The sequence below is a fragment of the Rhinatrema bivittatum genome, chromosome 3 (genome assembly GCF_901001135.1).
Source record: "Rhinatrema bivittatum chromosome 3, aRhiBiv1.1, whole genome shotgun sequence".
Taxonomy (NCBI): domain Eukaryota; kingdom Metazoa; phylum Chordata; class Amphibia; order Gymnophiona; family Rhinatrematidae; genus Rhinatrema; species Rhinatrema bivittatum.
The window spans coordinates 216,023,211-216,039,665 of record NC_042617.1 but is presented as its reverse complement, the minus strand read 5'-3'; the positions used below and the strand labels follow the sequence as shown (position 1 = coordinate 216,039,665).

Sequence of the window (16,455 nt, the reverse complement as noted above, 5' to 3'; positions counted from 1 at the left end):
CGTATGGCTTCCTGCAGCTGGTTCTTTGAAGGTATGTCAGGTGTGGGAGAGAGAGAGAGTCATGGAGGTGAGTTCTTCGAGTTTAGTGGAGTTGGAGCTGGAGTTTAGCGACTTCTGAGTGAGTTGCCCTGTTTAGTGTTATCAACTGTTTGTCTTTGTGTGGTGGTGGAAAAGAGGTGGTAAGGAGTGAGGAGATGGAGAAGATGGAACATGGATGGGGATAGGCAGGTGAGTGTGCGGGTAGGAGGATGGCAGGTAGGGCTAGACAGAGAGGGCAGAGTGGGGGGAGTTGGAAGGTAAGTGCAAGGAAGGGGGGGAGGGAGGGTAGTGAAAGATAGAGGAAAGTGACACCTCTCTAGATCAGCCGGCAGCCACGCAGCAGGGCAGATTTGTCTTTTTGCGTACAAGTTCAGCATCGAGGACAAAAGGATGCTCATAACCGGGGTCCTTGAGAACTACAGCATGCTGTTTGGGATCCGTGCCGTGAAACCACGGGTCAGACAATCGAGTCTAAAAATATTTAAGAAGGAGCTAAAAACCTGGCTTTTTACCAAGGCATACCAAGATTCATAATAACCCTCGCACCCTCTTATACTTCCTACACTAACAGTGGGAGACTATTCTTATATATGCTTTTAATATTTATTTTTTCTTTAATTTTTTTTTTAATATGTAATCTGTATTTTAATTTTTATCTTGAATGTTATTGTACTTTATTTTTATTACGCTCTGTTTTATTTGTACTTGAATTTGTTAAACTGTTGTGATGGCTACATCGAATGATGGTATACAAAACCCAACAAATAAATAAAATAAATAAGACATGGCGCACCATTGCCCAGGCCATATACCGGTGCAGTAGAATAAAGACGACCGGAGAGCAGGTGGCCCACCGCTACCGCAACATGAAGGCCCAGCTGAAGACCAAGGTGGCAAGCCGCAACAGGAGGAGAAGCCCCTGGCCCCATAGTCCTGACCCCCATGGAGGAGCGCCTGATTCAACAACTGGGACCAGACATCTTCTAGGGGACAGACAAGGCCCTGGACACCATACGAGCCGAGACAGGTAAATTTACCTCACCTGTAAATGTCAAGTCTGCTACAGATGTTCACGTATTTTGGCATTGATGCAAAGTACACATCTTAGGCCAAAACAGTACATGTGCACTTCTTAGCATTCATACTTATGTCTTCTTTGTTTGCACAGCTGTTGCCCAGGAAACTGCTGGACCCAACTGTGAAGCCCAAGAGACCAGCAGCACAGCCTCAGATACCAGCAGTGCAGCAGCAGCAGCAGTACTAAATGCAGCCTTGCAACTGGACACTCAGCCACAGTGGATCGAGGAAGAGAAGGAGGAGCACCTGCAGCAGCCACCAGAAGAGCACCAGCCTCTTCCACCCCTTGGCTCACTCCTTCAACTTGACATGAATCTAACCCTCTCCAGCCTGATGCCATGGGACCAAGCTGGCCAGTCCCCACCTCCCATCCACCATGCCACATCACCAGTGGGATGCAACTGACACCCAGCCTGATCAGCCTGCCAGTTTTGAAGCCACAGACAGTGCCCCAGCCTACACCAACCACAACATCAGCAGCAGCACTGGAGCAGCTTGTCCACAAAACACTTAAACATAACATAAGAACATAAGATATGCCATAATGGGTCAGACCAAGGTTCCATCAAGCCCAGCATCCTGTTTCCAACAATAGCCAATCCAAGTCACAGGTACCTGGCAAGTAGTCAAACATTAGATAAATCAAAGCTACTACTGCTTATTAATTACAGTAATAGCAGTTTATGGATTTTTCCTCTAGGAACTTATCCAAACCTTTCTTAAACCCTGTTACACTAAATGCTATAACCACATCCTCTGGCAAGGAATTCCAGAGCTTAATTATGCGCTGAGTAAAAAAGAATTTTCTTCGATTTGTTTTAAATGCGCTACTTGCTAACTTCATGGAGTACCCCCTGGTCCTTCTATTAACTTGTTCAGGTCCTTTCATGATTTTGTAGACTTCTATCATATCCCCTTCAGTCATCTCTTCTCCAAACTGAACAGCCCTAACATCTTTAGCCTTTCCCTCATAGGGCAGCCATTCCATGCCCCTTATCATTTTGGTCGCCCTTCTCTGCACTTTCTACAGTGCAGTTATATCCTTTTTGAGATGCGGTGACCAGAACTGCACACAGTATTCAAGGTGTAGTTTCACCATGGAGCGATTCAGTTGCATTATAACGTCCTGTCTTATTTGCCATTCTCTTCCTAATAATTCCTAACATTCTGCTTGCTTTTTTGAATGCCACAGCACACTGAGCCAACGATTTCAATGTATTATCCACTATGATGCCTAGATCTCTTTCCTGGGCAGTAGCTCCTAATATGGAACCTAACATCGTGTAGCTACAGCATGGGTTATTTTTCCCTATATGCATCACCTTGCACTTATCCACATTAAATTTCATCTGCCATTTGGATGCCCAATCTTCCAGTCTCACAAGGTCCTCCTGCAATTCATCACAATCCGCTTGAGATTTAACTGCTCTGAATAATTTTGTATCATCTGCAAATTTGATTATCTCACTTGTCATATTCCTTTCCAGATCATTTATACATTTATTGAAAAGTACACGTCCCAGTACAGATCCTTGAGGCACTCCACTGTATACCCTTTTCCACAGAGAAAATTATTCATTTAATCTTACTCTCTGTTTCCTGTCTTTTAACCAGTTTGTAATCCACGAAAGGACATCATCACCTATCCCATGACTTTTTACTTTTCTTAGAAGCCTCTCATGAGCAACTTTGTCAAATGCCTTCTGAAAATCCAAATACACTGCATCCACTGGTTCTCCTTTATCTACATGTTTATTAACCCCTTCAAAAAAGTGAAGCAGATTTGTGAGGCAAGACTTGCCTTGGGTAAAGCCATGCTGACTTTGTTCCATTAAACCATGTCTTTCTATATGTTCTGTGATTTTGATCTTTAGAACACTTTCCACTATTTTTTCTGGCGCTGAAGTCAGGCTAACTGGTCTATAGTTCCCGGATCACCCCTGGAGCCCTTTTTAAATATTGGGGTTACATTAGCCACCCACCAGATTTCAGGTACAATGGATGATTTTAATGATAGGTTACAAATTTTAAATTATAGGTCTGAAATTTCATTTTTTAGTTCCTTCAGAACTCTGGGGTGTATACCATCTGGACCAGGTCATTTATACTCTAGATTGTCAATCAGGTCAACCTTTGCCCTCTCTATGTCACTGAGACCAATAGCAGCGGTCGGTCCCAGTGACATAGTGAGGGCAAAGGACCGGCGGTGCCATTTTGATTACTGGCAGCCGACAGCCCAAGCCAAGGAGATCACTCCTGGACCCCCGCTGGACCACCAGGGACGTTTGGCAGGTCTTGGGGGGGTCAGGAGGGTGGGGGATTGTAGTAAATTAAGTCGGCAGGTCTTGGGGGAGTCAGGAGGGTGGGAGGGGTTTGTTAGATTTTTAGGTTTTTTTTTTATATTCGCTCCATAAGACGCACATACATTTTCCCCCCACTTTTGGGGGAAAAAAAGTGCGTCTTATGGAGCGAAAAATACGGCACTTAGTTTTTCGGTACTTGCCAGGTACTTGTAGCCTGGATTGGACACTGTTGGAAAGAGGATGCTAGGCTTGATGGACCCTTGGTCTGACCCAGTATGGAAATTTCTTATGTTCTGGTATATATGATGGCTCCATGTGTGTCAAATACTTTTTTTTTTTTTTTAGCTCTTACATACATATGGGGATCTATCTGGTTATAAAAATAATTTTGATAAATCAGAATTATTCCCTCTTTATGCAAAAGTAACACTACTGAATTGCTTGTCTGCATTTAGAGTGGTGAAGGAGGGATTTAAATATCTAGGTATACAACTCCCTAGAATTTTTAAGAACCCATTCACTCAGAATTATGGTTCTTTACTGGGCGAGACAAAATCAGACTTGGGTAAATGTGTTAACGTATTACATGGACGGGCAGAATAGCTTTATTAAAGATGAACATACTCCAAAGGCTGCTGTATTTATTTCAGCATATCCCATGTTCTATCCCAGCTCATATATTCACAGCCTTACACTTACACAGCTCTGTTTCTAAAAGTATCTGGAGACATAGGCAGGCTAGAATAAAGCTTAGTTAACTGTGGCTAAATAAACCACAAGGTGGCATAGCGCTTCATAATTTACATATTTGGTGATCCGACTGGTCACAAACAGTGATGCAACACGGGTGGCTTTGCAAAAAGAGCAGGCGGACATGATCAACCTGGCAGTGCTTCCTTTTCTGCCCCCCTTAGTCTCCACACAGTAGCAGGATTTGTAAGACTAGTTCTATAATAGCACATATTCTTTAGATTTGGAGACAAGTTAATAAATAACTAGGATGAGAGAATCTGTCACCTATTGCTCCAATCTATGAGAAATCCTATTATTTCTGGCTGTATTTTTCCCCTGACTTCTGGGAATGGTGGGATAAAGGTCTCATTTCCATTGCCCAACTTTGGAATGACAATGGATACCTAGATTTGTATACACTCAGTCAGGACTATGATTTCAATTTAGGTTTCTACCCACGCTCAGTTTCACTACCTTCAATTAAAGGAAGTGTTAGGTTTTGTAGGTTTCATGGACCTTGGCCCGAGGTGGGAGTTGTTGCTACCCCACAGGTCCCCACCGTCGGGAGGCAAGATTGACTGGAAACAAAAGCAACAGGACCACGGCTGTGGCCCAGGAGAGAGGAGATGTAGAACTGCCTACGTCACAGCCATTTGATTCCAGGCGCCTGCACAGCAGCAGCACTGCAGGGTGCCCCGAGGAGCGTGGACTGAGAGAGTCAGTTTAATGTTATCGCAGTGCTGGGCAGGTCTGGAGAGAGGGTATACCAGAGGAAGGATCTCCAATGCAGCAGCACGCAGGACAGGCCCAGAGGAGCGGGGAGTGTGGAGACAGGACCCCTGTGGTGGAACGCGGAGGCTGCCCCGAGGAGCGGGGAAGCATGGAGACAGGGTCTCTGGTAACAAGGTGCTGATGCTTCCCCGAGGAGCGGGAAGCGTAGAGACAGGATCTCTGGTGTAGTAATGCTGAAGCCTCCCCGAGGAGCAGGGAAACGTAGAGACAGGATCTCTGGTGTAGTAACGCTGAGGCTACCCCGAGGAGCGGGGAAGCGTAGAGACAGGATCTCTGGTGTAGTAGCGCTGCGGCTACCCCGAGTAATGGGGAAGTGCGGAGACAGAGTCCCAGTAATGGAAGCGCAGAGCGGGGCCCCTGAGGAGCAGGTACCCGGAGTCAGAGTCCAGAGTCAAAAAGCAGAAATTCCAGGCAGGAACCGCAGGTCCACAGAACAGGAACAAGAACCAGAGGAGCTCAGGGAACTCGTTGGCAAGTCGGTTAGCGTAGGCCAAAGGAGGTGCTTAAGTATTTCAGACTTGTGATGTCATCAGCTGGGGACGACCCTGGAGTTCCCGCCATTGGGCCTTTAAATGGAGGACGGGTGGCACGTATGCACGCCTAAGGAGGCCCAGAGTCGGAGAGTAGGTTGGCGGTGTCCCAGCCACCACGTGGAGCACAAAGAGCCAGGAGGAGCACGGCGGGAGCGGCTGGCCACAGCCGCGAGTTCACCCGGAGAGTCAGGCATGACATGACGTGAGTTGGGTCGGCCGCGGACGGCGGTCATAACAGGAAGCCTTAGGATGCCACTTTGATTTAGCTGGAACCCTAAGATCTTTAAATGGCATGGAAGATTTTTATGTAATTCTGATGCTATAGTTAAAGGTGTAGTAGCCATTTACCAGGGTATACTTACTGGTAAAAATGGGAAGGAGACCCAGAAACCTTTGATTAAAGAATGGAATGAAGCTTTAGGCCTTGATTTAGATGCCAAGACATGGAAAACTATTTGGACGTCAGTTCATCACCTCACCATTTGTACCAAGAAGACTGAAATTATGGTGAATCTGTTTCAAAGGACCTATAGCACTGTGGTTTTATGCTCTAACATCTATCCCCTTCTTTTGGAGGGGGTATAATAAACTAGGCACCTGGAAACGTAAGTGGTGGCACTGCCAAGGTGTTCAACAGTTCTGGTTGCATGTTAAGCAGGAAATAGCAGATATACTGAGTATTCCTGTGCACTAGGTCTCCTTGGCCAATGGGAAGGGTCACTGGTACTGGTGAAGTATAGAACTCTATAGTCAGTCAACTCTTGCTTGCAGCCAGATTCACCATTGCGACATTTAGGAACTTTATAATTCTATTGGAGGGTTCAAATCTATGAAATAGCAGACATTGAAAAACTCAAGATGACTTAAAAGGAGAACATTTTAAGTATGAGAAAATTTGGGGTATGTATTATCAGATTTATGATCTCCCATTACCTGCATCAGTCTGATAATTGGGAGATTGACTCGGTATTTGTGAGACTTTCTCATTCGAGATTACTACTTGACACTCTGAGCAATGTTGAGCTTATGCCTCTCATGTTAATACCTTCTATATGTAACTGTTAGAAACACTTGTGATTTGTGGACATATGTGCAGAAAAACTTGTTTAAATAAAGAGTTGAAAAAAAGATGTATCTGTGCCATATTTGTGAGGAGGAACAGAACTTCTGCTGCAAAGGAATGTTATCTCTCAGCAGAAGCTGAGCTATATGCATGGACTTGGACTGTAAACCAGGCATCCGTTGGCTTGGAGGAGAATGCAAGAACTGTATGTGGCAGCCATACTTCACAATTCTCAGGACCCACTTCTCCTTCATGATGTGGCCCCATTCTAGTAAAAAGGATTAAATCCTTTCCCTCACCTGTGAGGATAGGGAAGTGGGCATCAGAAGCATCAAAAATGGATGCCAAGCTTGGGCTGCAGTTGTGGCTGAGGCTTAGGCTGTCACCTTTTTCCCTGACAACCTTTACATGGGAAATGCTAAGGATGAGATGAGAAAAGGCCTCCTTTGCTAAAAAGGCCATTTGTACAAAAAGTAGGAATGTCTGGACATGGAAGGCTGATCCCCTGGCAACATACACAGACTACAGAGTGGACTGATGCTCCTTGATCAGCACCAACATCATCAGCCCTTTGCCCCAAACAAGCTTTTCCTCATGCACGAGAAAACTGCCAAGCAATCGTAGACATCTTTCTGGAGACCACTCACCCAGAGCCAGGCAAGTACCTGGTCCCAGTGAACACAGCTGAATTTCTAGCCACAGCGTGGAAGGCCTCATAGGTGGATCAGATCAGCTGTTTACCACATTCCTCAGCATTCACCAAAGCATGTTGGAACTCAGCCCGTTGAAGGCCTTCTGAGTACACCTGAGGTTTAAGCTTATACACACACTTGTGCAGGGTACTGCACCATGAAAATCTAATGGGCCACAATCTATAAGAACATAAGAACTGCCATACTGGAACAGATCATGGGTCCGTCATGTCTAGTATCCTGTTTCCAACAGTGGCCAATCCAAGTCACACATGCCAGGATCCCACAATAGTAGATAGATTCCATGTTGCTTACACCCAGGGATAAGCTGTGGCTTTCCTAAAGTCTATCTGGTTAATAACAGTTTATGAACTTTTCATCCAAGAACTTGTCCAAACCTCTTTTAAACCAAGCTATGTTAACTGCCTTTATCACATCCTCTGGCAATGAATTCCAGAGGTTAATTGTGTGTTGAGTGAAAATATATTTTCTCCAATTTCTTTTTGAATGTGCTATGTAGTAACTTTATGGAGTATCCCCTACTTTATTTTAATTTTGAAAGAGTAAGAGTAAACAACTAATTTGCATTTACCCATTCCCCTCCACTTATGATTGTTAAGGCCTCTACAATATCTCCCTTCAACCATCTCTTCTCCAAGCTGAAGAGCCTTAACCTCTTTAGCCTTTCCTCATAGGGGAACCATACCATTCCCTTTATCATTTTGGTTGCCCTTCTCGGAACCATTTCAGTTCTTCTATATCTTTTTTGGGATGTGGTGAACATCATGGTATGATACAGAGGTACTATGATATTCTCCATTTCTTTCCTATTTCCTAATATTCTGCTTGCTTTTTTGACCACCACTGAGCACTGAAACCTGGAAGACCTTTCTTCCCAAACAAATCCAGGGATGTTTAGTCCTTTCTGGGAGGTTTGAAGTTTTTTGCATGCTTTAAAACCAACTTCATTACCATGGAGTGAAGTAGGAGCTAGACTATTTCAAAACCTGGACAGGCTTAGTTCAATCTTACAAACCACCTGAAGGCAAGACATGTTCGATCTAACAGTTTGATGTAATCTCTGCCGTTCTATGTTCCTTGTCCTGTTCGATGTAACAAATTGTTCTACTGTAAACCGGGATGAAGGCTAATCGCTAAACCTTGGTATATAAAAGTTCCGAAAATAAATAAATAAATAAACATGAGAGTCTGCCGTATCATCAACTGGTGGACCCTTAAAAACCTATAGAAAAGGACAGCAGCAGGTGTCATAGTGGATAACACATTGAAATCGTCGGTTCAGTGTGCTGCGGCAGTCAAAAAAGCAAACAGAATGTTGGGAATTATTAGAAAAGGAATGATGAATAAAACGGAAAATGTCATAATGCCTCTGTATCGCTCCATGGTGAGACCGCACCTTGAATACTGTGTACAATTCTGGTCGCCGCATCTCAAAAAAGATATAATTGCGATGGAGAAGGTACAGAGAAGGGCTACCAAAATGATAAGGGGAATGGAACAACTCCCCTATGAGGAAAGACTAAAGAGGTTAGGACTTTTCAGCTTGGAGAAGAGACGACTGAGGGGGGATATGATAGAGGTGTTTAAAATCATGAGAGGTCTAGAACGGGTAGATGTGAATCGGTTATTTACTCTTTCGGATAGTAGAAGGACTAGGGGACACTCCATGAAGTTAGCATGGGGCACATTTAAAACTAATCGGAGAAAGTTCTTTTTTACTCAACGCACAATTAAACTCTGGAATTTGTTGCCAGAGAATGTGGTTCGTGCAGTTAGTATAGCTGTGTTTAAAAAAGGATTGGATAAGTTCTTGGAGGAGAAGTCCATTACCTGCTATTAAGTTCACTTAGAGAATAGCCACTGCCATTAGCAATGGTTACATGGAATAGACTTAGTTTTTGGGTACTTGCCAGGTTCTTATGTCCTGGATTGGCCACTGTTGGAAACAGGATGCTGGGCTTGATGGACCCTTGGTCTGACCCAGTATGGCATTTTCTTATGTTCTTATGTTCTTATGTCATCTGTTCTTGAATTCTCTTCTTTCCTGAGATTGACAACCTGCTCATTATTTTCTACAGAAACCAAGAATAACTCAGGTCCTTGGGGGAAGAGGGGAATAAAGTATGCCTCAGTACAACTGGAGAAGGGTTGGAAGACATCCCTGTGAACCTTTCCTCATCCAATCACTGACAGGAAGGTGGCTGAGAGGATAGGACCTCTGATGCTACACAGAGTAGGCAGGTACTCCGACTAAATCGATTTATTTATTTATTTAAAATCTTTTCTATACCGTCGTTAAGCGGGTGCCATCACAATGGTTCACAATAGGGCTCATAACTATATGTTGTATAGTGTGTCTAGAGTTCTAACAATTAAACAGGTGCCATCAAAAATACTGTAACAGTTTCATAAATATTATTATTTGGTGGGTGTTATAAGTCATGTCCAGTTTTCTCTGTCTCAGCTATAAGATAAAGTATTACTTGACTAGTTCTTTGTTGTTTAAAGATAAAAGAGAATTAGAGTATAAAAATGAGAAACACACGCATTAAGAAAAAAGGGGTGTGCGCGTGGGAGTTTGACTGAGCGCAACCAACATTTCCCTGGGTTCTCCTCTCAATTCTCTTTGTGGTATGCTTGCTTAAATATCCATGTTTTTAAACTTTTTCTGAAGGTTTTGATGTTTCTTTGCAGTCTGATTTCTAATGGCATATTGTTCCATATTGGAGGTCCTATCCCTTACTTGATAGGGCCCTCAAGTAAGGGCCCTATCCCTTACTTGAGTTAGTCTGGCTATCTTAACTGAGGGAATAGTTAGCAGTGCTTTGTTTGCTGATCTCAGGTTTCTGTAGGGTGTATGTACGCGGAGGGCTGTGTTCAGCCACTCTGCTTTTTCGTCGTGTATTACTTTATGTATGGTGCATAAAGTCTTGTATTCTTTGTTCAATGGGTAACCAGTGTAGTTCTAGTAAAGTTTCGGTTATATTCTCTTCTACTTTTACCAGTTAAAATTCTTGCAGCTGTGTTTTGTAGTATCTGTAGTGGTCTTATTGTGGTGTATGATAGGCCCAGTAGTAGGGCATTACAGTAGTCAGTACTGGAAAAGATTAAAGATTAAGATTCCTTCCTTATCTGAATCCCCCAGAAGGGATGCCTTTAGATGAGAAGAACTGGCCATAATGCCCAGTGGATTCGCCCCACCTGTCAAAACTCCTTGAGAAGGCACTAGTATCTCTGGACTCTCCTGAACCCTGCTCTGTGGGAAAAATGTATCCATCCTAGATAGGAACATTTTGATTCTTCCTCTCAGGAAACAAGGAGCTAAATTCCTCAATAACTTAGACAGCTGACCACCGTTTGTGGAGTGGCCTTCTGTACTGAAATAAATAGGGAAACATCTTCTTCTGATGCCCAGATGAGCTTGTCATTGAGTCCCACAATGGCTGGGAGCATCAAGGAGGAGATTCGTGGAGTGATCACTTAAGCCTGGGACACACTTGCTGCCAACAAGCTTTGCACCAATTGCACCAATGCAGTCTGCTGGCTAGAGTCAGGTCGGATTATCAGCTATGGTAAGTATTTATTTAAAACCTTTTAACTCCCACCCCTTCAAATAGTTTGGGGCGGGTTACACAAAGACATACAAAGTTTTGGGCGGGTTACACAAAGCCATCATTCACAACTCCATTCAAAAACGAGCACTGTCCTCCGCGGGACCTCATCATTGGAACTCATTAATCCTCAGATATACGCCAGGAACAAAGCCATCTCTCCTTTAGAAAGAAACTGGAAACTTGGCTGTTCTCACAAGCATTCCCCGGATAAGACACTTCTCAACTAGCAACGTAGCCTATTACGCTCCCATTACCTTTCCTCCTCTCCTATAACCTCTTCCTCTCCACTCCCCCATTCCTGGCCCAGGTCATCACCCCGGTATGATGCCTCCACAGCCAAGTATCTAAAGGAACCTGTTATGTTCGAATCTACTTATTTATGTTAAATGTTAATTTAGCTCTCCATGCTAATCAATTTAATTTGTACTATCCTGCATTACTATTAGTTACGTTTTGTTAAATTATTTCTCTCTCGCTTAAATATCCCGAATTGTACTCCCTGTTCATTGTAACTTTCTCTCATTTAGTTAAATGGTTTCCCCTAGTTCTACTGTAAACCGGTACGATAAGACTTATCTTGAGCATCGGTATATTAAAAGAATTTAAATAAATAAATACAAAATAAAAGGACATAATAATAAAATACAATATACAAAATACTTGCTGAACTTGATACCAATGGAATAACATCAGGAAGAAACGGTATAAAGACAGAAGTAAGGCTGCTAGGGAAAAGGCTGGAATTAGTCTGAGATGTTAAAGGCCTGCTTGAACAGGTGGGTTTTCAGGGCATGCTTGAACAGTTTTGGATCCATGATGGAATGAATAGCAACTGGTAGTGTATTCCAAAAGATAGGTCCCACTATTGAGAAGGCATGTTCACTTTGGACAATCAAGCTCTTTAAGAAGCTGCAACTGAGAATGTTCTGATTTGACAGTATTCTCTCTGCACCAGTGCTTTACTTTCCATCGTCAATGGATGCATGCCTCTCAGTGCTGAGGAAACTGAACATGTCTTGGCTAGTACTGACCTGCCCCACAGCCATTGAAGGCACCCTACACAGTGCAGAGACTGGTACATCTGGATAGAATAAATAACCTAGCACCACAGAGCCTATCTGTGCCATGGATGCAGTTGCCAGAGACTGATAGTGCCTGTCTCACGGTCAAGGCAGTACCTGCTCTAGCAGAGCCTTGTGCAGACAGTGATGTCTTCATTGGTGTCAAGAGGGATGGCCCTGGAGGGGATCCCTTGCATTTATTGCATTCCGAGCCTCATCATGCTAAGCGGATCCATGAGACAGTGCCAACAGAGAGCAGCTTTCCCAACATACCTGTGGGATGAGTCAGGAGGCAGACTCCCAGCACAATTTTGAATGTTTCTTTTGGTCCAGGAATCCGATGAGACCTTGCTCTGGGTGGGAGTGGCTGCATTGTCCACCATCACACTGGGTCTTTGGGGCCTTACCCGATGCCATATCTTGCAGTTTCCCTCACTCACGGGGTCAATCAGCCTTCCCATAGAGCAGATCTAAACTTAGCCAGTTGTAACATATGGCTAAGCGCAAATATATATGCATAAATTTAGTGGTTTAGCTGTGCCGCTGAATATATTTTGTAATTTAGCTGGATAAGTTATATCTAGCTAAGTTGTTTAAATGGCAAGCTTTGAATAGTGACCTCCAAATGTTTAAGAAAAAATAAAGGAATTGATTACCACCATTTGAAACCTTTTTCTTTAGATATTTTGACTTTTACAATATTTTCTATTTCTGTTTTTAGCTCAGGGTCTCCTGCTTATCTGATTGTCCAGTGTAGACATAATAAGAAAATTAACCAGTTTAAGATTGGAGAAGAGTACCATACCTTTATGGCCTTATGATTTTACTCACTTTAAACTCAAGACCTGTCACTGCATTCCTAACAGAAAACTTCCAGGGGGCTACTACCTAAAGTAGCAGCAAGTATTTAATAAATACCAGCTTTTGGCTGCGAATTCAACATTTAGCCAATAGAAGTCACAGAGATTGACAATTCCCTTATTTCGAATGACAAAGATTGCTGCTTTCCTCCACCAGATCCTCCAGCCTTAGTTGGTCTGAAGAGTGGAAAAAAGTAAGGATGAAAGGCTAAAATCGCCTTGTGGCTAATGCACATCTCTGCCACCAAGTGCAAGCCCTCTTTCACCTTTAGGCAGATTTAGGATATTTGATACTGTCAGAATTCAGAGCATTTTTCAGATTGAAACCATCATTCCAAGCATTTTCTTATTATGCTAAGTTGTGATAATCTCTGGAATAGTTTAAAGATCTGCATCTGTTTGTCCCCAGTTTTAGTTATTGACATGATAAACCTTGCCCATGAGAAAATCCCCATATTAGAAGCAACTGTGATATTTTGGTTCGGCTCTACTAATGATATAAAACTACTTTAGAAATGTACCTGGTGTTTCTTCTAGGCCTTCAGACAATGATTCTTCTAAGCTTCCAGCTATTTCTTTAAACCTAATAGAACAAAGGTCTGGTTCAATATTTGTGAAGTTCAGTATTTCACATTAAGTACTTTGCTTTACATAGTTAAAAAGATGAAATATGGTCATTATCATCCAATAACTACATATACATTCAGGCTCATGCACTATATATATATTTAAGGAGAGAGAGAGAGAACACTAATGAGAAAATTTATTGAGAAAACATTATTTGAAATTTAACATAAGCATGAAATATACAAAAAATACCAGGAAACAAAAAACACTCAAAATAGTGACACGATACAAACATATCATACACAATATGGTTAACAATATTGTATTAAAATGCTGTAAAAATACTGTAGAAATGACCTTAATAATCCAATAGACATGTATACAGCCACTGAGCAATTCAAATGTTAATAGAAGCTGAAAACTTTCGTTGAATGTGAAAGCCCTGAACAAAGAAACCTCGACAAAGGCCCTAACCATGGCACCATCAGTAGCATGCTTGTACGTTGCAAATTTTGAAGAACTTTTTTTTTTTTTTAATTTCCTTTTATTAAAATTTTAGCATAGAAAACAGTACAACTCATAACTGTCAATACAAAAGGTATGCAAAATTGCAATATCGTACATGTCCCCTCCCTCCAATACAGCTGAGTGTTACAAAATAAACAAGCAAATGAACAGTTTGGTGCATATATGGTGACCTGGGTACAATCCATATAATATGCAGGAACATAATCTCACATGGTGTGTCTCCACAAAAAGCAAAGTCCGCAAGGAGCTTCGGACCCTATGGATGCCAAAAGTCCGAGTCCATAGCATATAAAAATGGTAAGTTACAGTCGGTTAATATAGGCCATAAATGGTTGCCAAATATTACGAAAGGAAGCAAGTTTGTCATTCTTTTCAGCAGTAAGGGAAGCTAAATGATAAGCATGCAATTTAGTGATAACAACTTGAACTTGGGGCAAGGAAGTCGATTTCCATTTAAGAGCCAGCAAGCTTCTAGCAGCTATAAATACATGAGTGCATAATTTCTTAATCCCTATGGTCATTGAGTCAGGGAAGACCTGCAGTAAGGCCATTGCTGCATTAGGGGCAAGGGATATACCCAAAATGTTACTGATCCAGGTAAAAACCTCTGTCCAAAAAGGAGTGAGTTGCGGGCATTCCCACCATATATGCAGGTAAGTACCACTAGCCCCGCATTCTCGCCAGCAGGAGTTAGGAATATGGGGTAGATTCTATTAAGTTTATCCGGAGTGAGATACCATCTATAAATCATCTTGTAGCAGGTCTCTTGCAACCTGGCGGAAATGGAGCACTGCCTAGCGAGGGAGATAATCTCCCCCCAGGCTTTCTCGGTCAGAGGAATACCTAGGTCAGCTGCTCATTGTAGCCTATGTTTGTGCTGTGCTGAGGGACTTGGGAAGAGCAATTGGTAAAGTTTTGAGGTCATCCCCTTTATGGCATCACTGCTAAGGAGGTAGGATTCCAGCATCGTCCTACCTGGCCTTAAATATTTGGAACGTTGAATGCATCGTACAAAATGGGAGGCTTGCTCATAGGCCAAAAAGTCCTGGGAATTTAGGTGGTGTAGATCAAATAACTGATCCCGTGATAACAAGCTAACTTGATGGAGTAGATTGCCTACCGTAGTAATACCCTTTTCCCGCCATAAGTGCATGCTTTTGGATTGAAAGCCACTGGAGAAGTATATATTATTAAATAGGGAGGTTTGATAAAAATAGTCGTGGGTGCCCACCAAGGTCTGTTTATTATGGGCCCAAATTTGAAAAGTAGTCCTCAGTGACCAAGGGATACATTTGACTGGGCGCCAGGTATTTCGGGACTGCCACACTAGAGAAGTCAATGCCGTTGGGCCTACTATAGCCTGCTCTATATGTGCCCGTTGTTTGGCAGTCAACTGGTTACGGAAATCCAAAATCGCTCTAAGTTGACACACACTGTAGTACCATGACAGGATAGGTACCGCCATACCACCATGTATCTTTGGTTGGTATAGCACAGCTCTGGCTATCCTCAGAGGCCGTCTTCTCCATATAAAATCAAAAATCTTTTTCTGCCAAGTACGGAGTATGGATGAGGGTATATAAATGGGAAGTGAAGAGAATAAATAAAGAAATTTTGGTATGATTGTCATTTTGATTATGGCAATCCTGCCCATCCAGGAAAATGCATTCTTGTTCCATCTACTGAGGTCAATCGTTATTTTGTGTACGAGAGGTTTATAATTGAGAGTGAACAGTTCAGATAAGTTGGCCGATAGTAGGATACCCAGGTATTTTATATGGGCTTTAGCCCACCGGAAGGGACATTTGCATGCTATAGTCATTTTGTCTAATGGGTTTAGGTTAATGTTAAGAAGTTCTGATTTTTCTAGATTGACTCGGAGACCTGCCACTTTGCTAAAACTAGTTAATTCCCTCATCACCCCCTGCAGAGAACGGTTGGGATCAGTTAAAATCATGAGAACGTCGTCCGCAAACAGGGATAGCTCATACTCCTGATCACCCAACGTAACACCGGAAATATCTGTCATGTGATGGACTCTGGTTGTGAAGGGCTCTAAGTACAGGGCAAATAAAAGAGGAGATAGAGGGCATCCCTGTCTTGTCCCCCGTCCTATTGCAAAGGCTGACCCGTACCAGTTGTTGACTTTTACTTGTGCTTGGGGATGATCGTACAATTTTTGTATCCATTTAAGAAAAAAAGGCCCAAAAATCAATTTTTGTAAAGTATGACGTAAGAATGGATAACAATACTGCTGGCACTTCTTTCTCTCGGACCCACCACATCAGATCAAGAACCTTTCTGATATTGTCAGCTGCCATACGCTGCGGTACAAAACCGACCTGATCGGTGTGCACCAGGCCTGGTAAAACCTTATTAAGTCTGAGCGCCAGGAGGCGGGCCAGGATCTTTAGGTCTACGTTTATGAGCGAAATAGGCCTATAGGAGCTGCATTGAGTGGGGTCCCTTCCTGGTTTAGCAAGTACAGTTATTCCTACCACATAAGCTTGCTGACCTATAGTCTCATCCTCCTGGAGATTGTTAAAGTATTCAACTAAGGGAGCTGCTAAGGT

The 16,455-nt window shown here is 42.8% G+C and overlaps 1 protein-coding gene across 1 annotated transcript in view; it reads right to left on the bottom strand.

Annotated features, from left to right (window-relative positions):
• The window catches only part of COG2 (component of oligomeric golgi complex 2), a 237,479-nt gene that overhangs the window by 75,467 nt on the left and 145,557 nt on the right, over window positions 1–16,455 (bottom strand). Inside the window, exon 11 of the mRNA XM_029594187.1 lies at window positions 13,309–13,370. Within this exon, the coding sequence (XP_029450047.1) occupies window positions 13,309–13,370 (62 nt within the window). The remainder of the gene's footprint in view (window positions 1–13,308; window positions 13,371–16,455) is intronic.